Below are 23,453 nucleotides of genomic sequence, written 5' to 3' on the forward strand. Positions count from 1 at the left end.
AAAAAAAAACGCCAGAATGCCACAACTTCCTGCATGCAAAACAGAAATGAAAAACCACCATACTTTTTTTTTTCTAGCTTTAACATTACGGCACCTTGAAACGCACCAAATTATTAAAAACGGTACATGAAAACGTAAGCGCTTTCGGAGACAGGAATTCCAAACGCTTATATGGGAAATCACGAGACAGCACTTCTGGCGTCAGATACTGTTGCTCTCCGAAACAGCATTGAACTTCGTGTCCCTCAATAACGCTGAAAATATTTCAGGTGCACTACAACACACACACAAAAATAACGGCAATAAAACACAGAAACAAAAACTAAAGCGAAACCAAATAAAACGTCCATGCAAATTTTACAAGCAGCTCAATGGCAAGTGTTTAAAACCACCTGCCATCGCTGCCGCCTCAGCCAATAGTTGAACAAGTTTTTTTTTTTTTCTTTGTGAAGAGAGGAACCAAGAGCAAACTAATCAAAGACATCGGTAGCAACGGCTCGGGCAGAAAGCGCCTCGCGAGCTGCCACGGCGATGCAGTCGCTACACGCTAGCCAAAACTACGCGAAAACTTAGGTAATACAAATAAGAGGCAAGCAAACTGCAGGTATTCGGCGGCGTGGCAACTAGTACTGAGCTGAAGTGAGTTCGAGTTTAAAACCCAAGCCTGCTTAAACTCGCCTCCCAATTCACAGGGTTACGCCAAGCTTGAACCTAACAGTAGTTGAGGGACCGCAAGCCCACGGTGCGACATACGGGGACCTCGAATGCTGCGCAAGAATCTGGCGACACGATTAATCGAACGCGGCCTAACGCACTCCCGACTAAGTTGATCGGGCGAATAAGCAGGGGTTAGCAGTGACAGACCACTAGCGAGTTAACGAGGCATTGAATGAAAAGCGCAGCTCGCTAAGCCTGAAACCGGCAAGGTGCCGGTGCTAGACGAACGAATGAGTCACGAAGGCACCCTCCCGGAAGAGGTGCACTTGCCGTGTCAGCGTTACCGATCGCAGGGCAGCCGCAGGAGAGGTTTCGGACCACCAGTCGAGCGAGGCTGGCACGCCGTACCGTCAATCGGCAATTTTTTTTTTCTTCCCCCTCTTGGGCGAAGCGAGCGAACAAAGGTGAATCGAGGGCACGGGTTCGCGTCGGGCTTGTCGCTAAGACTAGTTTGCTGTCGTCCTCACAAAAGAGCTTACGCTCTGATCACACACAGTGGGTGTCACTCGTGAAAGAGAAAGGTTATTACATTGTTGCAGAGGACCCAACACGATGCAAAATCCAGAGGCACGGAAGGATTCCACAACGGTAAACTTTTATCCCAATGCGCCATCTTCTTGACAGACACACGGTGTTAACGAGAAGCTAGCCCTAACTTGGGAATCCTGCAGTTTGTTTTATGCCGAAATAATAAAAAAAAACTGCTCGGTACAAAAGGCCAAATTGGCTGAAATTTACCTGCTGCTCTAGACCCTTCCCATTTTGGTTGGATTCATTAATCATATTACACAAAACAAATGGATAGTTCACGAATAATACGTGCGACTCAACCACAGGAATAATCAGTTCCTCTTGCAACAAAGCAGAGGCCGCAGTGACGTCATGTCCTTCTCTCGCAGTTGTCTTGGCCATATCCGTCTTGGAAAAGTACCGGACAAGTGTGGCGCTAGTTACCGAAAAAATTAAAGCTTTAAAATGTTCATTATTTTATAACAACCAAAACTTCAAGTTTTATAAAAAAAAGACTTAATTATTGTGACGTGCTCCTTTTAAACATAGTGTGAAGCACACATGCGCTCAAATATTATGGCATTGTAGCGAAATTTTTTTGGCAGCGTCTCGTGCGCCGCGCGGCGCTCCAGCCATCCCCACACAAAACTGGCTGCTGCGCCGCACGAAAGTGACGTCACTTTAAAAAAATTAACGTAAAGCTATTTAAATGTGCAAATAATTACTTTATAATGCAATAAACTTACAAAATTGTCATTAAACAAGTGTGTAACGTGTTTTTATAGTGCATAAATTAATTATTAACGTATTGAATAAAAATATTTGTTTTTGTATACTGTTTTTGTAATATATTGCTCAATTTAACAACCTAATAAATTATTTGTTGGTTTATAAGTATTATTAAAAGGAAAATAAGTTGATTGTTTGTTCTGTGCTCGAGGGTGCAGTGGGTTTGCCCCTGGTTTCGGTTTGGAGCGTATTTTGATCCTACGACTACCCTAATACAGTACATGTGTACAGTATTGTACACATACAGTACACATACGTACAGTATCGCACACAATATTGTACAGTACATGTGTACGTTCTACATCGCAATGTGCCATGTCAACAGCATTCGCCGAACAGGGTGTGATAAATCTGCATTGCAACGTCAACAGAGTGTTTCTTTGATAGACCGAGAGGAAATCGGTGGTCTGGCGTCAAATTAATGTGCATCCTTGCCTGTCGACAGAGTGTTTCTTTTGTAGACAGAGAGGAAATCGGTGGTCTGGTGTCAAATTAATGGGCATGCTTGCCTTTCGTTCGCGAAATCTATGCGTCCAGTGACGCTGTTCTGGTACCACGTCTACTGCGGCGCGTTTTTCTGTCATCAGAGCCTCAATAAATAGCGTGAACAGCATTGCTTACCCAGTGGCGGAGGAAACGATGCAGTCAGTTGCATCGTTTTCGCTTACGGGCCTGGAGTTTTGTGTGTCCTTGTACGTCTCGGCAAGAAAGTGCATCGATTGTTGAACAAGCGTATAAATGTCCTATTCTGCGAGGATAATCAAACATTCGAAATGAAAGGAGGTGGCATTCAGGAAGATCAGTCCAACATGTGCTCAGGAGAAACTTGTTAACTTGTGTCGCATACAGCACATTATTGTTATTGATTTCAGCAGTGCTCTGAGGGACGAGGATCTTTCAGTGCGCTGCTAAAATCAAGAATGCGATCCAACTTGCGTATGCAATTTTCAGTTTTCATGCAGCACATTATTGATCGCCTTATATGAAAAAGTTAACAAAAAGTCATTTATGTACGTGCTATGCATACCACGTTAAGCTTCTGTGCTAACTATACCCTTGCACTGGATATTAAAATGTTTACATGCTTACACTCTGAGGAAGAGATGGTCCGCTTATTTCTTTTAAACAAATCTGGAATGTTGGCCATGTTGTCGCTTGTGCCTCTAGACCAGGTAGTCGTGTCTGGACCACCAAGCAAACCAGCTTGACCTTCCTCATGCCCAGGGTTACGCATCTTAATTCATGCGGCTACGATGTGCTGCTGCACTTCCACTAAGTATGAGTTGAATATGTTCGCAAATAGACTGCCATATAAAGCACTTGCAGGTGCTCTTCGGTTTTCTTTTTTAGCGTGTTATAGTGCAGCGATTGGTTCGCAGGTAGGACTTGCAAACCTTGTACAGCTATGGACAGGGCTGACTATTGTAGCTTCGTATGCATGTAGAAACCTTTTCCAAGTAGAAAGGTTATTATCATCAACATAAGAGAAAGGTATGCAAGCTGTTTTCATCCAACCTTTCTTCACAAATGAGATAAAGATGACTAACCCATTACTACTTGAATTACCAGCCATACTGTACAGGTTGCCATCAATTTAATTAATGCAACACCCAACATTAAAACCACACTAATTCATTAATTTCACCTGTGACGACAATGTTAGTACAGTCAGCATTAGGCCGGCAATCGTGGCACTGCACGAGAGCCTCTTTTAATGTTGCCTATAGCAGCTAGATTACAAAAGCACTACAATTTTGTCGAAAAACTCACATGATCTACGAAGTCTTCACGTCTCGCTATTGAGGTGACCAGGGCATGGTTGGAAGTGCTGCGATCATATGTCTGACTAAGGAGCTGAAGTGCTTGCTTCATGTGTGATGCCTGTATTGCGTTGATTTGCTTGCATCGGATCCATGCATTCATTGTGCACGATGACCTAAACTGATACGACACATGCATTTTAATCTCTCATAACATAGACAGATTAAGAGATGCCCTTCTTGGCTACTTAGTTCATAACTGAAGCTCAACAGTGGCAGGACAAAAACATGTGGGTCTAAAGGACCGGGCAAAATCCTCCTGACCTTATATGATGGTATACTGACAAATTTTGTCGCCTCCTCACCTACGCCAAATTAAGTGTTAGTTATAAACGTTCGGCGATTTTAAACTTCCAGGCTTCAGTTTTGTCACTTTTATCTTGGCTAGTGATAAGGTAGCCCATGCCTTACTATAAAAGCTTGTTAAGACTTTCGCCTAACTCAGTTTATCACGAAGCCTATACAAATTGTAGGTTCTGATTTTGATGAGATAAACCTTGAAACTTCTTTTTCTGAGAGCCTTTTAGCTCTATGTTCTCCCCATTTTTTTAAACAAAATTAGACGCCGTTCAAAACTACCCGAACTCATGATATGACACATACCTGTTACAAAAGTACGGTGTAGTAAATGTGCATTTTTGCCTCAAAGAGCCAATAAAAAGAAGAAACAAAAATGTCTGTGTAGGTCTACACTGTACCCTATTAATCCTTGGGAATTCAACAGCAAGTGATATGGATTACAGAAAAATGCTCAAAGCCTCAAGCCGTCAGTTGAGGTGCTGTGCACTATCATCATCAGCCTGACTACGTCCACTGCAGGACAAAGGCCTCTCCCATGTTTCGCCAGTTAACTCGATCCTGTGCTTGCTGCTGCTTTACACCCACAAACTTCTTGATCTCATCTGCCCACCTAACCTTCTGTCTCCCCCTAACTCTCATGCCTTCTCTGGGAATCCAGTTAGTTACCCTTAACGACCAGCAATTGTCCTGTCTATGCACTACATGCCCAGCCCATGTCCATTTCCTCTTCTTGATTTCAACTATGATATGCTTAACCCCGTTTTGTTCCCTGATCCACTCTGCTCTCTTTTTGTCTCTTAAAGTTACACCTACCATTTTTCTTTCCATTGCACGCTGCATCATCCTCTATTCAAGCTGAACCCTCTTTGTAAGTCTCCAGGTTTCCGCTCCGTAGCTAAGTACCAGCAAGTTACAGCTGTTATATATCTTCTTCTTGAGGGATAGTGGCAATCTACCTGTCATAACATGAGAGTGCTTGCCAAATGTGCTCCACCCCATTCTTATTCTTCTAGTTACTTCAATCTCTTGGTTCGGCTCCGTGGTTATTACCTGCACTAAGTAGACATAGTCTTTTACTAAAAACTCGCGCTCAGCTTGACGACTTAACTCATCGCTGCAGAACTGCCCGCCTTTCGCTTCTCCACAAGCTCCATCATCACCCATACCTTCACCGCATTTTCGAAGCACCAACAGTCATCTTTCCACGCACAGACCATATCTTCAAGATAAAATGTATAACTTGTCACTCAGCTCATTACGCTAATTCCTTCATTCCCCGAACAATAGTTGCATGGAATAGCTTGCCATCCCACATTGCCACTCAAGCAGATTTCCCAACATTTAACGAACTTTTACTCAACATTTCCGATTAGATATCCACCGCGCGTACTCTCATTAAGCTTCTTCATATGTACATCAGTGTTTATTTTTCTTGTTATCGTGTGTTAATGTTTTTCACGACCATTGTACACGCTTGATTTGTATTATTTATGTGTTAATTACGAACTTTTGCATCTTAAGATCATGCCATCATTTTAGTTTTTTTTCCTTGTATACTGTATTTGTTAGTGCCCTTAATTTATGTTTCCAGTATTCAATATTTCATCTCTACTTAATTTTTCTTTTTTTCATAGTATCTGATTTTGGTTGTTGTTGTTGCTTTTTGTATTTAGCTCGCTTTCATTATTTTGTTTAATCTTGTTTTTAGACTGTATAAGCGTACAAAAATTTGTTTCATGTGTTTGTTCCCCTATGTAATACCCCTTCGGGGACCTTTAGGGGTATTATGAAATAAAAATAAATAAACAACTTGAAGTGCACTATTAACTATCTTGAAGCACTGCTCTCTTCCGAGGTTGTTGTACATTACTTTCGTTTTCTGCAGATCAATTCTAAGACCCACCTTTTTGCTCTCCTTGTCTAATTCTTTAATCATGAGTTGGAATTAGTCCCCTGAGTTACTCAGCAATGAAATGTCATCGGCGAAGCGCAGGTTACTAAGGTATTCTCTATTAACTCTTATCCCTAACTGTTCCCATTCTAGGCCTCTGAAAACCTCCTGTAAGCACGTGGTAAATAGCATTGGGGAGATTTTATCCCCCTGCCTTACACCCTTCTTGATTGGTATTCTGTTGCTTTCTTTATGAAGCATTAGGACAGCAGTTGATCCCCTGTAGATGTACTCCAGGATCTTTGTATATGCTTCATCGACGCTCTGATTCCGCAGTGTCTGCATGACTGATGATATTTCTACTGAATAAAACGCCTTCTCGTAATCTATGAAGGGTATGAATAGTGGTTGGTTATATTCTGAGCAGTTCTCTATTATTTGATTGATAGTATGAATGTGGTCGATTGTTGAGTATCCTGTTCGAAATCCTGCTTGTTCCTTTGGTTGATCGAATTCTAATGTTTTAATAACTCTGTTAGCAAGTACCTTTGTAAATAACTTGTATACTACGGACAGCAACCTGGTCGGCCTGTAATTCTTTTAGTCCTTGTCATCTCCTTTTTTATGTATTAAGATGATGTTAGCATTCTTCCAAGACTCTGGTACCCTTCCCGTCAGGAGACACCTCGTAAATAGGATGGCTAGTTTTTCTAACACAATTTGTTCTCCATCTTTCAGCAGATCTGATGTTACCTAATCCTCACCAGCAGCTTTGCCTCTTTGCATGCTCTCCAAAGCTTTTCCGACTCCTTCTATCATTACTAGTGGGGTGTCATCTGGGTTACTGCAAGTTCTTATAGTATTAAGGTCGAGGTTGTCCTGGCTACTGTACAGATCTCTGTAAAACTCCTCCGTTATTTTAACTATCCTATCCATATTGGTAGTTATTTTGCCTTCTTTGTCCCTTAGTGCATATATCCAATTTCTCCCTATTCCAAGTTTCCTCTTCACTGTTTTGACGCTTCCTCCATTTTTCAGAACATGTTCAATTCCCTCCATGTTATACCTTCTTACATCGAATACCTTACGCCTATTAATCAACTTCGAAAGTTCTGCCAGTTCTATTTTGTCTGTTGTACTTGAGATTTTCATGCTTTGACGCTCTTTAATGAGGTTATTCGTCTCCTGGGACAGCTTGGCAGTGTCCTGTCTAAGTACCGTACCTCCAACTTCCACTGCACACTCCATAATGATACTCTTCAGATTATTATTCATTGCGTCAACGCTAAGGCTGGTTTCCTCGATAAGAGCCGAGCACCTGTTCTGAAGGGAGACTCTCAATTCCTCTACTTTCCCTCACAGTGCTAGCTAATTGATTGGCTTCTTGCGTATCAGTTTCTGTCGTTTCTTCTTCAAGTCTAGGTGAAATCGAGACCGTACCATTCTATGGTAACTGCATCACACCCTGCCAACCACTTCCACATCCTGCACGATGCCTGGGTGTGCACTCATTATAAAGTCTATTCCGTTTTTACTTTCCCCATTAGGCTCCTCCATGTCCACTTACGGTTTCCTCGTTTTTGGTAGAAGGTATTCAAAATACGTAAATTATTGCGTTCTGCAAATTCTACTAGTAGCTCTCCTTCGGCATTTCTAGTACCGATGCCATAATCTCCTACTGCCTGGTCTCCAGCCTATCTTTGCATTAAAGTCTGCCATCAGTATAGTATAGTGTGTTTTTACCTTACTCATTGCTGATTCCACGTCCGTCTTCATAGAAGCTTTCAACTGATGCGTCATCGTGGCTGGATGTAGGCGCGTAAGGTTGTATCCTTCATCTTGTATCTCTTATTGAGTTTAATTACCATACCTACCACCCTTTCATTAATGCTATAGTATTCCTATATGTTGCCAGCTATGTTTCTGTGAATTAGGAACCCCACTCCCAGTTCTCTTCTGTCAACCAAGCCTCGATAGCAAAGGAGGTGCCCATTCTGTAGCACCGTATAGGCCTCATCTGTCCTCCTAACCTCACTGAGTTTTATTATATCCCATTTAACACCCTCTAGCTCCTCGAGTAGTACAGCTAGGCTTCCCTCACTAGATAAGGTTCTAGTGTTAAACGTTGCCAAGTTCAGGTTCCAATGGTGGCCTGTCTGGATCCAGAGATTCTTAGCACCCTCTGCTGCATTGCAGATCTGACCGCCGCCGGGGTCAGTTGCTTCGCAGCTGCTGGGGACTAAGGGCCGTGAGTTATTTGACGTATGCATGTGGGAGGTAGTGGCCAGATACTGCACCCGGGTGGCCAATCCATCTCTGGTGAGAACCCCCCCCCCCCCCCTTAGCTCGGGTCCGTGGTGTCACTACACACTAAACGCCTGCTTATGCAGACACCCCTGCGTGTCCACTGTGCTATGTAATAAACCCTGGAGATTTTGGAATGTAATATAAGCCGCATTTATATCCTGATCCATCTGAACATTGACTAGCTGAATGGCGTCTATTCTGCCTATCTTATTATAAAAGCGTTCTCATCTGTTTTCACTCTTGAAATGGTTACTCCTTTTCGAATCTTTAGTTCATTTCATGATTTCTCTATTCTATGCAATAAATTTGTAGTCGTCAGTAAAGATGGTATTTTTTCTTTATTTAGAAACAATAAAAATGCTGCAAGTATAGATCTCCTTGTTTTTAGCCACGATATATTAAAATATATTTGGGAGCATTTTTGAAGCCTTTACTGCACTTTTTTTATGGATCATTATCCTTTTGCTGCATTCCTCATCACTGGTGTGAAGCCAAGTTATGCAATGTTCTAATCAGGCACCTGCCCTGATTCTCTAAACTACAGACTCATTCCTTTCACTTACACTTTTTCCAAGCTCCTCGAAGGCATCATTCAAACTCAAATAAATAATTATTTCAAAGATTACATCATGTTTAAATAGCACAGTTTCTGTAAGGAATTTCCTTGTGATCATCAGCTGACATAATTTACTCATGGCTTATTATTAGACACCGGCTTTCAAGTTGAAACCTTGTTTCCCAGTTTTTTCGGTGCACTGATTGGGTCTCCGACCATAGGCCTGTATTCACTAACCATCCTCGGTGTTACCTCAAGTTTTTGTTATCGGTTGTAAGCCTTTATTGCGCTTGATGTACAAAGTTGGCCAGTATTCGTGAACCAGTCTTGTTGTAGTTTTTTACCTCCTTACCATTTTTGTGCCTTTATAACACAAGTAGAGGGTACAAAAGCTTGAGGAGAACTCGAGGAAAGGCCAAGGTTGGTTTGTGAATACGGGCCATAGACTCTGTAGTTAACACAACTGAACATTCACACACACATCTTAGTATACAAGGGTTCCTCTGATATCGCAGTCAATTCACCTCTGTTAATGGCTCTTACTCTTCGACAGCTCAAGTAACATTCGGCATTCCGCAGGGAAGTTTCCTTGGTCCCCTGTTCTTTTCTAATATTTGTTAATGATTTGCCTGAATGTATTTTTTCTCAAACTAGACTTTTTCACTGATGACCTCATTTGTAGTGTACTGAGCCATGAAAAGTAACTCTGGCTATCAGTTATTATAAAGCAACCTCTGTTCAATTACAACTTGGTGCTCATCATGGCTACATTTCTAAATAAGTGTAAGGCTCAACTTGTCACGTTTACAAAAAGTTTTATGCTGCTTTCTGAACTTCACATACTCCAAATACACAAATGTTGATTCAGCTTGCACTGACAACTATTTAAATGTTCATTCTATGTTTGACCTGACATGGAGCCGTCATACCTATTTCGCTTTGTAGTTGCCACTACCTCTCTGCCTCTCAAATTGTAATCTACAACATGCTCCTGCACAGGTGCTTAATCTCACCCACTTTACTTTAATTCATCCTAAAATATAGAGTATACTTCATAGATGTGGCACCTGAATTAGGCCTACATCATAGGCAACATCGATCTCTCCAAAAAAATGCAACAGATTTTTTTTTTTCTGATTACTACCATTTCATTGGTGTGTCAGTCCTAAAGGCTTGTGCTGGTCTTGATAACCTTTACCATCATTGTACACTAGTTTCTTTACCTCTTTTTTATAAAATATACTGCCACTCATTACTTCATTTTTTTTCCAATCATATTTCCACATCACCATCGTCCTTTCAAAATTAAACACATAGCTTGCTGTACTTCCATCTTTGCTAAATCATTCATCCCTAAAACCATTATCGAGTTGAACTGGCTGCCTCCTTATATTACAACTAAAATTAATACACTTAAATTTAATAAACTTATTAAAAGTATTACCCATTTGTAGGCTGTCTCACTAGAGCTTTTCTATTTTCAGAATTGCATTTTTGTATATTTTGTTTGTTATGTCACACTTTTTTAGGTGTTTGTTTGATGAGTATTGTTGTTCTGCTGTTTATTGATGCTACAGCCTATCTGTTTTTCCCTCCTCTTTATGTAATATATCCCTACAAGTAAGGGCCTTGAGGCATTTCTTGCAAGAAAATCAGTAAATGACAATTCTAATGTACCAAAGTCTCCTTCCCGTTTAAATGAAACTGCTTTATGAATTTTTGGCTAGTTAGTCATTATCAATAAAGTTTGTGAATGTCTTTTTTATGCCATTTCTAAGCCTGAAGAAAAAAATAGCAAGAAAATACTTTAGCCACAAAAAAATCATTTTTTATTCAAGAGAAGCATTTGCATGTATAGGCTGGTGCACATGTATGCACTTATATTTTCAGAGGTGGTGCCGCTTCAGTGGCTCATACAGTACTCGCCTACTCACCCAATAGATGCAGCTTTGATTAATCCAGGCACCATGGTTGCATTTCTGTAGAAGTGAAATTCTAGAGAACCACGTCAGGTGGAATACTAGGGCACAATAAAGAACCCAGTGGGGTTCAAATTGTCTGGAGCCTTCCAATACCCTGTCTCGAAAAGGTCGTACTACTTTGTTAAAGTCGGTAACCTAAATTTAGAGGCAAAACTCTAAAGTAAATGATAACAGTACACTGATGAAGTCATGCAATAAAAGTTTGGACACAGCATGGTAGAGTTGACGTGTCAGAATTAATGGTGTGAAAGTATTTGAAAAGTGCAAGTAATATTGTGCAGTACCATTCAATTTGGTCTTTTGTTTGAATAACTCTAGGGGAATATTTTTTGATTGTTTAAAATTACAGCAAAATCTCAATAGTATCAAACGAACACGAGATAAAGGTATGATAAATATAATCCAAAAGGCCAGAATTTGTTAGATATAGACAGCAATCACTTATACTTTTTAAGGAGAGTCACCAGATATTTTAGGCCCATGGCAAAGTAGCTCCAGTGCGTTACATGCCACAAAAGTGCTACTGACATTCTTTTGGGCCCCAAATCTGAACGAAACATCGTAAATAGTGTAGTGCACATGTGTGAGTGTATGTGTTATGTGTTTATCACTGCATATATCATAGTTATCACCCAGTATCTGGAGTAACATGTCAGGCGAAAAGCCAGACAAACATCTACAACTCTCCACTAAAATGATACTCACTCTTCAACAGCTTTTTGCAAAATCTGGCTAAAAAATCACCAAATTTTTCTTTGTGTTTAAAACTTGCTCTGCTTGCTAATTTCTGTAGACGAAAATTTTCTTGCCTGTTCGTGCTAGTTTATAGCTTTTCGCCGACTCAGCTAGAGAGTATCAAACAACAATTTTCATTCAAAGGATGTCTATAGGATGCACTCGATAAAATGGTGTTTATGGCAAGCTAATGAGATAATGTAACTGTAAATAAATTACTTTTTTATGTATATAAACTCATTAAGGGATTTTGGCACGAGCCAAATTGAATAAATTTGTGAAATTCGATATTCACTGTAGAAGCATGTCAAAATAAAACGGCACAAATAATATGTCATAGCAGCCTGTTCAACATGCTATGAAGTAAAAACGATTAAGGTGCTCAAGATATATCGACTGAAAAATAAATTCCAATTTCGCTTTTTTTTTAGAAGAAAGCTCAGTGTCACTTAGTGGACTAAAAGTATTCATAAAGTTATATATATTACCTAAAAATATGTGAAGTTACAGGGAAGTATTGTTTTTTGAAAGGCGGGAACTCTGGATTAGTGTCCACCGTGTAAATTTACAGGTGATTTTGCGGGTACATTTATAAAGTACATGTAGCTATAGTTCGTAGTATGCTCCATGTAAATTAACTGATACTTTTAATGTGCTGAACCAAATGGAAGCCGGTAATGTGATCTAGAGTCTGCAGCCTACATTTCCTTGGCGGAAAATCTTCGACTGCAGATCCAGCAATTTTCTCTCGTACACTGGGGCCACTTTAGATGCCAAGCGTGTTATGGTCGAGTTCAATGCTGTGTGCGGCGTGACCACCCTTGCTGCGCATGCGCGTCCCCTCCCCGTCTCTCTTTTCTCCTACACTCCCCCTTCTCTCGACTCGCACCATCGACGCAAGCAGCATCTGATAGCGAGTTCCTTGATAAAAAAAAAAAAAAATGACTGCTAGCACTGCCCAACCGTTCACTGGCCACCCCGTATTAGGCACTGGATATTGACCTCCAAGGTAGTGCTGGTGATAGATTTCTCTTGTGCGTTGTTGAACAATGAAAATGAGCAGAGTGCGCGTTATACTTAGTTAAAAATGTACTGAGGGTCTCTGCATTTAATAAGAGTCTTGTGTCTCTCACCCATTAGCAGTGATTGGCATGTTACAGAAAGAAACACCGGTCCATCACTGCGTGCTTAGCGCCTCGTCCCCAGGTTGATCTCCTGCGCAACGCCACGATGAGAGCCAGCGTCCACGGCGCCGCCTGTGTAAGCGTTAGCGCCCGCTGCTTCACACGTATGCATGGTTCCCTTTAGTGGGAGAGAGCAATTTTTCTTCCACCATCAGTTTGTCTATCGGCGCAGATCGCAGACTGCGCAGCTCGTAAGCAGGAGCCGTACATTAGGAATAAGCCCTGCATGCCTTACCAAATGCATCGCGTACCACGAGATTTTAAATATTTATTCCCCATCTGCAGCAGTTAACCTAAACAGCACTGCGCGCGCAATCAAAGCCACGCCACGTCAATGTATCTATATAACTCGGTGACAGCTAAGACATCATGTGCGAAGATGGCACGTGGCTAAGTTACTCAAGGACTCATGCAAATTCAACTTGCGATCAACCAGCTATAGTTCCCAAAGTGAGCAATTAAAGAAATGTAACAGCTATTATCACATCAGGTATTGCCTCTCACTCACATAATAGCCTGTCAAATGTGAGCAGCTTTAATACACCAACAGGTGCGTACGACGAATAAGGCATATATCCTTTGATTGCTGCACATCATTTACTTATAGGCTTTACCGCAACGCTTTCGCAATGCAGTGAAGCTTAATCATCTTTTGGTAATTGTCTTTTTGTCTGTTTGAAAAGGACTCGCCAAGATGCATACTTGGCCTGAGCAGTCGCAAATGCTTATTTTTGTTTGATGCACAAGTGGCCTGTACATGCGTTCATTTCGTATCATGTAATGCTCTTCTGCTCACGCTGGCTTTACCGCAGTGCTTTTTCCATGCAGTGAAGCTTGATCATAGTTTGGTATTTGTCCTTTTGTTTGCCTGAAACGGACGTGCCAAGATGCATATTTGGCCTGAGCAGTCGCAAATGCTTATATTTGTTTGATGCACTAGTGGCCTGTGCGTGCGTTCATTTCGTATCATGTAATGCTCTTCTGCTCACGCTGGCCTTACCACAGTGCTTTTTCCATGCAGTGAAGCTTAATCATCTTTTGGTAATTGTCTTTTTGTCTGTTTGAAAAGGACTCGCCAAGATGCATACTTGGCCTGAGCAGTCGCAAATGCTTATTTTTGTTTGATGCACAAGTGGCCTGTGTGCATGCGTTCATTTCGTATCATGTATTGCTCTTCTGCTCACGCTGGCTTCACCGCAGTGCTTTTTCTATGCGGTGAAGCTTGATCATAGTTTGGTATTTGTCCTTTTGTTTGCCTGAAACGGACGTGCCAAGATGCATACTTGGCCTGAGCAGTCGCAAATGCTTATATTTGTTTGATGCACAAGTGGCCTGTGCATGCGTTCATTTCGTATCATGTAATGTTCTTCTGCTCACGCTGGCTTTACCGCAGTGCTTTCACAAGGCAGTGAAGCTTGACCATACTTGCTTTTACGTGCCTTGCGACTTATCAAAGTTTTGTAATAGCTCAACTGTTGACGCTAGAAGTGATGCATTCTATGTGAAAGTTTTATACTTAACTTCGGGGATTCATGTTTTCATAAAGTTTTCACAATATATCAGTAAGGTCGAGTTGGAAACTATGCATTTTTGGAAAACGCCCACGAACACGACGGAGACACGAGATTAGAAAGACTCAGTACTTCGCCTTTGTCTTGTCCCTCCGTCGTTTTCACGTTCATTTTCAAAGTATCTATCAAAATGCTGACAACGCTGTTTCACTGCCAGCAACCTTTGGCGTGTAAGAAAGGGAGCTAAATTTTCTCTCAGCCTGTAAACCAAGCAATTGCGGCTACTCGATGTGCGATAAATAAAAGACCAAAATTAAGAATGACCAGCTGATGTTGATAACAGGTGCTCATAGCAGCACTTTTTTGCTGTGCACTTGAATTCCTGTCTTATGTAATGTTATGGTCCGTGAGTACACAATGACACTACTACAACCAAGAAAAATTTTACTAACATTTATTTGTAAAATAACTGCTACAAAATAGAATTCTGATCCCCTTCTTAGTAGTTGCATAATTTAGCTAGAAGAAGACAGCATCATCCAACTTCCTGATGACTTGACAACAGGGTGAGTCCACAATGTACTGGACCTGAACAAGATGAAGAAAACAGACGAAAAAAACAACAGATAAATCAAAGAGTTTAAAAAATGGCACCTGAAACTTTCAACTTGCCCACCACAGCAGTGAAAAGACTCCTGTTGTCATATGTATTTTCTGCCTGTTGGTCCGCGGGCACAAGTGCCAGTCTTGTTTATTAATAGAAGCTGCTTGGCATCACTTCATTGCAAGACTTTTCTCTATCCGCCACCCGAGAACGCGCTCTGTAGCGGTCAGGCTCCGCCTAGAGACTTGTGGCAGTGTGACCTTAATGTGGGCAATATATACACAGACTTTGGTTGCTTAATTTGTAGCAAACTCATTGTGAGCAAATTTCATAGTTGCAGTCATAAAATATTTGAATGTTATATTGTAATATAACACTAAAATGCTGAGGCTTTAGAGCATTACAAACTCAGCCTGCCTACATTAACAATCCCAGTGCCACAGGCATGCAAGAACTGCTTGCATAATCATGAATCAACTAAACCATTTTGATATATTGACAGGTTTTCAAAAATGACTATTTTTGAAAATTTTATATTCATATTTTTCTCTTAAAGGGCAAGTTACTGTTGCTGAAAAGAAAAAAAAGCAAATCATATACAATATCTGATACTTTTTGTTTGCAGTTTACAGCTGCACATGGTAAAAGGCTGCATGCATGAGTATTTGCTGTGTGCCATTCATGGTAGTATTTCCGAAATCCTTATTCAATTGACATTTAGTGATCAGCCTATAAATTTTCTTGTTTTTTATTTTTTATTCCGTGCATTAGATATGAATATATTTTAGTTCAGGAAAATTTGCTCAACAAAGGGAAGTTTTCTACCTTTGGGAAAAAAACAAAACAAAGCAAGAACTAGTTCTAGAACTTTTATGAAAGAGACAGGTGTGAGGTTTGACGTGATGAGAAGTCAATAAAGAAGGAATGCCACAGAAAGGATTGCCTCAACAAAGGAATTTGGTTCGTTGGGGTAACATACATTTGGCAATGTTTTTATGTACTTCTAGTTAACGCTCCACCACTAGCTTACAACAAGGAAAAAAAATAAGGTGGTGCATGCCGAAAGTTAACTCATCACATAATGTGAAAATTTGACCCAGAACAAGAGAAGGAACAAAGACGAGTGCTCACCTCCAACAAGATTTATCTTGAAGAGCAAACATATATACTCTTGAAATGCAAAAAATAGACAAATCATTCAAAAAGCCCACAACTGCCATGCACGAAAACCTTACATCCTCAGCAAAGACAATTCGTTTTGACAAATCCCTAGAGACAGAGTGAGAGAAAGTACTGATGCAGTTCAGCTCTAGTCTACAAATCTTTTTCGCCACGACAATTTCTCTTGTAGTTTTTTTTTTCCCAATGATAATGGTGTCACACAAAAGTGGTTTGGAGCCACACCTGCTACAGTGCAAGGCCAAGAAACGATTGCGACCATTCTTGAGGTTACAAGGGCGTTTATTGCAGCACGTGTGGCTGCAAAACGATTTTGCGGGACATCATTATTGCTGGAAGAAAAAACAACAAATAAAATGACAAGAGAAATTATCGAGGCAAAGAGGATTTGTAGACTAGAGCTGAACTGCATCAGCACTATGTCTCGGGCTTTGTCAAATTGTCTTTTTTGAAAATGCAAGATATTTATTTGCGCATGGCAGTTGTGGGCGTCTTGAATGATTTGCCTGATTTTCACATTTCAGGAGTATATATGTGTTTGCTCTTCAAGATAAATCTTCTTGGAAGTGAGCACTCGTGTTTGTTCCTTCTCTTGTCCTGGGTCAAATTTTTGTGCTATGTGATCCGTTATGCATTACCAACATGCCTAACTTCATACTTTCGATCCCTGAAGTCAGTCCCTAAAGGGCCACTCACCAGGTCCCATAACAAACTGTGGAAGTTGTGTATCTAACGGAGAGCATTATACCACAAAAAGTTTTTCAATCGGTTCATTACGAGCTGAGAAAACAGTTTCTTCTTTTTTTAACAGCAGGAAACAAGGATGAAAGGAGGCAAGCTCAAAACCCTTGCCACTCCCCCGTGTAGCCTTCACAAGCCAAATCTCTTTCCTACCCTCTCCAGCATCCAACCAAGAGGTCACGTGCACATGACGTGCTCAAACAAGCCCAACCCTCGAGCGCGCGAGCGGTGTTTTTTTGTTGACCAGCATTGTATTGTGTCTACTGCCTGTTTTTGCGACATTGTTTGGAAACGCTGGCTTTGATGCGGTTGAAAAGATGAGCATAATGAGTGCTCGAATGCGCAGGACCATTAATTTCTTTTCCAGGACAGGAGTCTGCTTGATGCAGTAACCGCGGAGACACAAACGCATGCGAAACGCCAGCACATTAGCTCGGCATCTCGTTGGAATTCACGGGGAAAAAATGCAAAAGACAAACGCATTCTTCTATTGCGTCTCAATATGTATCCCAAGTTTTATTAATCTCTTCAAGCAACAAATTACATTAACTACGCATGTCACGTTAAATCATTTCCGTCATGTCACGTGCCACTGTTGGCAGCGTCAGAGCACAATCGTATACATATAGGACCAACGTCACTGCACTGCTGTGTATGTAGGGCGATTCATACTTGCACATCATAACCTCCTTCTCTGGGGGCGCGACCCAAAAAAAAGGGGGAGAAGCGTTCGTTTTGAAATTTGACCCATTTCCACGTCGCATAGAGTTGCAATGTTTGGCAGACGTGACCATAAACTCCCGATGTACGCATTGCACTTGTCAGCTCAAAATCGCCAAACCCGGTGAGTGGCCCTTTAAAGAAAAGCAAAAATTAGACGAGGAGACATGAAGAATGCTTAGAAATTTTGCCATATGTCTACACCAAAATGGAATGCTAATATTAATTAGAAGAATGTATCTTTTCCTTGGCAACCAGCAAACATGACTGAGAACAGACGAATACTTTTTTGTCCAAGTTAGCTGCTAAAGAGCCGAGACAAGCTCCGTGAAATCCTCTTGAACAACTTGCACAAGTAATGTCCAATACTACCCCACTATATTGTGGTTGCCGGCAGACACAATGTAACTTGTAAATACTATCTCTTGGCTGTACGCGAGCAGCCATGGAGTTTATGAGGGGAAAGTCTTCGATCATACCATTCTGTATGCATTGCAGCAAATGTTTGCGTAGCATAACTTGGTTAAGGTTCAAAGTTTCTGGTTTTCTGCCTGACGCTATATAATACATGTTGGCAATTGCAAACAAGCCACAGTCAAGTGTGTTGCACTGGTTTTGTGCCTTCATTGTTTGAATGGTTAATGTTGGCGATTGTAATTTTAGAATATGACAGATTTGCCTAACAGCGTCAGGAGGGGTATCTTGATCAATTGAATCATATGTGAAGACTGTGTTTTTGTCCGCACCAACATTTGTTACTGTAAGCCAATGATTGGGGTTCTGAACATGCAAGATTTGAACGAAAGGGCCTTTGATTTGAGTGAATTGTAAACATCGGCCCAGTAAGACATCTTGAAAGCTGACACAAGTAGGATACTTTTTCTGAATTAAATACTGTGCGACATTGATTACGCTATCTGATATGGAGGTGCCCTGTACCAGAACATTTAAATCTGCATCTGAAAGAGAATACCGTTTGTAGACATTTAGCATGTCTACTTTAACAGTTGCAAGGCCTACCTTTTTTACTTGATTTGGGAAAAATTTACGCTTGATAGCTCTCACTTTTTTTGGCCGCCCCCTTCTTGCTTTAACCAAAGGTACCACAAGTTTTGTACTGTTAGAATGCCCAAGATAACTTGTGGCAGTAGTTTGTGCTAACTGAGCTGGTGCAGCCTTTATGGCTGCTGAAGTTTGGTTACAAGGAAATGTGGTTAAATTTCTGAAGAAAGCCTCGCAGGGCGAAAGTTTTTTCATTAACTCCTTCTCACCACAATTAGATAATACGTTAGCCACGATTTTTGACATTTCGCAAAGACTCTTATAAGCATAAGTATACTTCTCTTGTGCAGTGTCAAGCTTCACACAGGGTGGTGACTGAATGCTGCTTGTTACCACTGGTGTGGCACTAGTGGTTGTGCAGCTGTCACTCAGGAAATGATCCTTGCACCACCTGTCTGGTATGCAAGCCTTGTCGAAAAGATCTTGCTTAGTAAAGTCACGCACTGCTAAAATATGTGCACAAGGCAGAGTGTACTGGTTATAAAAAGCACATGTGCAAGAAGCCAAGCACAATGAAACACTGTACTGTGATCTTGGTGAAACTACAACATAAGAATTAGGAGTGGAAGTGACTTGATAACTTACATTTTTAAACTTCTCATACTGCTCTAGTACTTTACTTGTAGCCTCAGAAGTGCAATTACGGGACAATTCTAGCTGAAATGGGTCATTGAAATCATTTATGTTTAGGTTCAGCTTCATTTCTTTAAGCTTAGAGAACTGTAGAGATAAAGAATCATTATCAATGTAACCTACCAATGCTTCTATTGCTTGAACCAAATGCATGCTTGAAGAGAGATAATTTTTAATCTTTTGATTGTGGCACTCAATGCGATTATTAGTATTATTACCAAATGTAGGAAGGGCTTGCCGATATGCATGTACCCACATTTCCTTACACAAGTGCCAGTTATGCATATAGTAAGAAATGAAATCTGTGCAAGTCATAGCTTGGAGGTTAGCAAGCTTATCGAAGTAGTCTTGCTCAGTGGGGGAATAAACTAAGCTTTTTAAGAGAGGAACCAACTGATCACGTTGCTGTCTAGCTTTTTCATTAACCTTTTGCTGGAAACAATGCAACACATGCCACGTACACAAAAGTATGTTAGAATTAGGAAGAATATTGGTTAAAATGCGCAGTTCATTGAGATCTTTATCAATCATCACTACTTTGCAAGCAGACACAACAAATGGGTTGAAATCTACAAACTTTGTGAACATGGGCTCAACAATTTCAGTCGTCTCATTTCGTAAGAAGGCATAACACACAGGTCTCCCACGACCACGACCATCTTGAACTAATATAGAGTAAAGAATATAACCCTCAATATTCACTTTATACGTTCCATCAATAAATAGAATCTCTGGATACTTTTCCAAAATCTCACGCATGTGCGTTGTTTGAAGAAGTATGAATTGCAGGTTATTATTTTGATTCATTTCATAGTGAATAACCCAGTTTGGATTATTTTTTAGCAAGGTCTCTACCTTCTCTAAAACCATTTCACCATGAGCCTGCTCATTGCAGATAGGAATAGAAAATCGTTGCTTGTAATTATTAATGTCCTTTGTAGTTAACTCCTTACCAGTTTTTTGCTCGACCAAGTTTTTAAAATCCTTTGCGCCAATATTACATTTAGCTAAGTCAAAGAATTCTTCTTTTTCTCCATGATTCAGGAGCCTCTTCTGAGGATACAAATCATAATATTCTGTGGGATGGTTATGCTTAGCTTGTAGTTTAGTTATCTTGTAGTGCAGAGTAGGCGATTTACATAGGCTTACCGATACTGTCATTTCACAGCCAGTACCATTGTAAGCTTGCTTTGGTCGCTTTCCTATCCCCCTGGGCTTTATTGTGCGACCGTGAATGCAGCTATATTTAATCCTAATATACTCGAAGTCCTTATCTTCTGATGTGAATGGACTTTTATTACTCTTATTTATCATGACTACATGCCTGCCCTCCCTGCACCACTCATCAAAGCTTTTCTTAAAAGAAGGAAAGTTATCAAATGTTGCATTTAAATAAACTTTGCTACCCCCACCATATAGAGTATTTACTGGGTTATTGAGGACGGTTGGGTTGGCACCAGTGTTTACACAAATAGCCTGGGCACCAAGGCTGACAGGCCTGCTTCTGGATGTCAAAGCAGCCTCACAATACTTGTACTGCACAGCTGCAGTGCACCCAGCTTCCATAGGGTCACCAGCCTCTGTGCCAGGATCGCGCTCAATTCGCATGCAATCCCGAGTCAGTGCTGGTAGATGGCTTTTGCAGACAGAAACCTCGTTCACAGCGTCATTCGTTGCAGATTCACAGTGAGTCGCGGAACTAACTGAGCAGTCTTTCAACTGCTTGCTAGGAACACGCTGCACCTTTTTAAAACTATCACGAATGACGTTGTGCGAGACACTGGCTCGTCCTTCAGGCTTTCTACCACAGACAGCGGAAGAAGCAGACTGAATCTGTTTCTGGCTCACAACTGCTGTCATAGGTGAAGTGGACCTGATGGACTTGGCAGCTGTCACAGCAAGAACTTTGCCTTCACTGTCTGCACACAGTTTAGAGCTCTGTTCTTGCTTGTGCAGTGCCACAGCCTTCCGCCGGCTCTTCTTTGACTGCACCAGTTTCCACTCACTGTCGCCACACTGGCCGACAGCCTGTGGCACAGCTGCTTTTCCAGCACTGGCCTCCTCTTCCCCCACAGAAGAGCGCACAAGAGCACTCTCATGCTCCTGTGAGGCTCTCCTTATTTTCCTGTCACAAGTGGTGCTTGCACCTCGACTAGGGATCATTGGCTGAATAGGCCTCTCCCCAGTGTTTCCCTTGCATGGTACACTTGTGCTATGGAAAATGGGGGAAGGCAGGCTGTCCCAGGTCCACCAAGCCTTGCTTCCCTTGCAGCGAACGCGGACACCGCCAACGAGCGTAAAGCCAATACCATGAATGGTACTGGCCAGTTGGTCAGTGTCGTGTCTCTGCATAAGAGCACTGCTGGTTTTCCAGACAGGAGCTGGTGCAGCGGAAGGTCCACCTACTGCTGGAGAATATTGAACTGCATGCATACCAAGTGCTAGAAAATCGACTTCCAAGTTGATGGAAAAGTGCTCCTGCCGAGCCCACCCACTCCATGCAGATGCCTTGGACTCCTTGTAGGACTGTTGGATGTGTCTCCTCTCTAGTTGGGTGGACAAGGCACAGGCCTCACGGTACAGGAAGTCTGCCAGCACCTTGTTGCCAAGCCGGCTGGGGTGGACACCATCCCTGCTCAGGAATCCAGGCCAGCTGTCCACAAGACTGTCCAGGATAGTGAAGCCCCTCTCCAGGCAAAGCTGTGCGAGTGCGGCATTCACATTCCTGTAGTGGTCATTCAAATGACAAACATCACACAACTGTTCTTCCCCTTGGCGGTACCGATTCTGCCCCCGAGGAAGAATGGCAGAAAAAGCTACATGCAACGTGGGATTGCTTTCGATGATTCCCTGAGCGAGCTGGCGATATTTGTCCATGCACATGTTGACACTGTCAACAGTGTTGTTCGTGCCAACATGTACAATGACAACATCAAAACTGGCCAGCTTGTCAGCAATCATTGAGAGCAAGTGCTCAATCCTTATTCCTCTGTGTGCGGCAACGCTAACAGACAAGCCACGGCGCGATGGGAAATACTGGTCGACGTATTTCACCATTGAATCGCCCGCTACTAACACACGCGTCATGTTGCGCACACTTTCAATTCAGAATTACACCATGAAAAAAAAAACAAGAAAGTGAATATTTAGTCTAAAACACGGCTGTCAACTACGCAAATGCACTACGACACAGATACGAAGCACGTTAACACGGATGACCAAAGAAAGGGCCACGCACAGATACTGCTAAATCAGCCTATACGCGAAAAATCACAAAAATACGTATTGGGATGGATATAAACAACGTTAGTAAATATAAAATAGCAGTGAAAATAAGCGGTTGAGCTTAGATGAAGATGATGTTCGAGGCTTGCGAATATGTAGCAGAACAAGGCCTGTAGACAGCTCGCAGAAGCAGCAACCAGCCGTACTCCAGCAGCAGCAGCAGCAGCAGCAAGTGAGCGTCTGCTGGCCAGCTGAGCCACGTTCCGATTCGGTAAATTCGAACAACGCGCTAAATCGGAAACGACGTATGTTATGACAACTTTTGTGACGTCACTTCCGTGCGGCGCAGCAGCCAGTTCTGTGTGGGGATGGCTGGAGCGCCGCGCGGCGCAGCAGCCATTGCCCTCGTGCGCCGCGCGGCGCTCCAGCCATCCCCACACAAAACTGGCTGCTGCGCCGCACGAAAGTGACGTCACTTTAAAAAAATTAACGTAAAGCTATTTAAATGTGCAAATAATTACTTTATAATGCAATAAACTTACAAAATTGTCATTAAACAAGTGTGTAACGTGTTTTTATAGTGCATAAATTAATTATTAACGTATTGAATAAAAATATTTGTTTTTGTATACTGTTTTTGTAATATATTGCTCAATTTAACAACCTAATAAATTATTTGTTGGTTTATAAGTATTATTAAAAGGAAAATAAGTTGATTGTTTGTTCTGTGCTCGAGGGTGCAGTGGGTTTGCCCCTGGTTTCGGTTTGGAGCGTATTTTGATCCTACGACTACCCTAATACAGTACATGTGTACAGTATTGTACACATACAGTACACATACGTACAGTATCGCACACAATATTGTACAGTACATGTGTACGTTCTACATCGCAATGTGCCATGTCAACAGCATTCGCCGAACAGGGTGTGATAAATCTGCATTGCAACGTCAACAGAGTGTTTCTTTGATAGACCGAGAGGAAATCG

The 23,453-nt window shown here is 41.6% G+C and overlaps 2 protein-coding genes across 5 annotated transcripts in view; both read right to left on the reverse strand.

Moving 5' to 3' along the window:
• LOC119178427 (ATP-dependent RNA helicase bel) overlaps window positions 1-1,602 on the reverse strand; it is a 91,651-nt gene extending 90,049 nt beyond the window's left edge. Inside the window, exon 1 of one of the 3 annotated variants that reach the window (XM_037429629.2) lies at window positions 1,456-1,602. In XM_037429629.2, the coding sequence (XP_037285526.1) occupies window positions 1,456-1,500 (45 nt within the window). In that variant the 5' untranslated portion in view covers window positions 1,501-1,602. The other 2 variants (XM_037429628.2, XM_037429627.2) reach the window with 2 other exon arrangements.
• Window positions 1,603-14,740: 13,138 nt separating this feature from the next.
• Window positions 14,741-22,711, reverse strand: LOC142761648 (uncharacterized). 2 transcript variants are annotated; one of them, XR_012893924.1, is made up of 2 exons: window positions 18,886-22,711; window positions 14,741-14,890 (listed from the first exon to the last, which is right to left on the reverse strand). XR_012893924.1 is itself a non-coding variant. In XM_075887473.1 (2 exons), the coding sequence occupies exons 1-2, from the start codon at window positions 22,326-22,328 to the stop codon at window positions 14,838-14,840; spliced, it is 645 nt and encodes a 214-aa protein (XP_075743588.1). In that variant the 5' UTR covers window positions 22,329-22,708; the 3' UTR covers window positions 14,741-14,837. The 2 variants fall into 2 exon arrangements, 1 of the variants encoding a protein (XP_075743588.1); XM_075887473.1 differs by having other exon boundaries at window positions 21,737-22,708.
• Window positions 22,712-23,453: the final 742 nt, after the last annotated feature.

This window comes from Rhipicephalus microplus, chromosome 1 (genome assembly GCF_043290135.1).
Source record: "Rhipicephalus microplus isolate Deutch F79 chromosome 1, USDA_Rmic, whole genome shotgun sequence".
NCBI classification, from domain to species: Eukaryota; Metazoa; Arthropoda; class Arachnida; order Ixodida; family Ixodidae; genus Rhipicephalus; species Rhipicephalus microplus.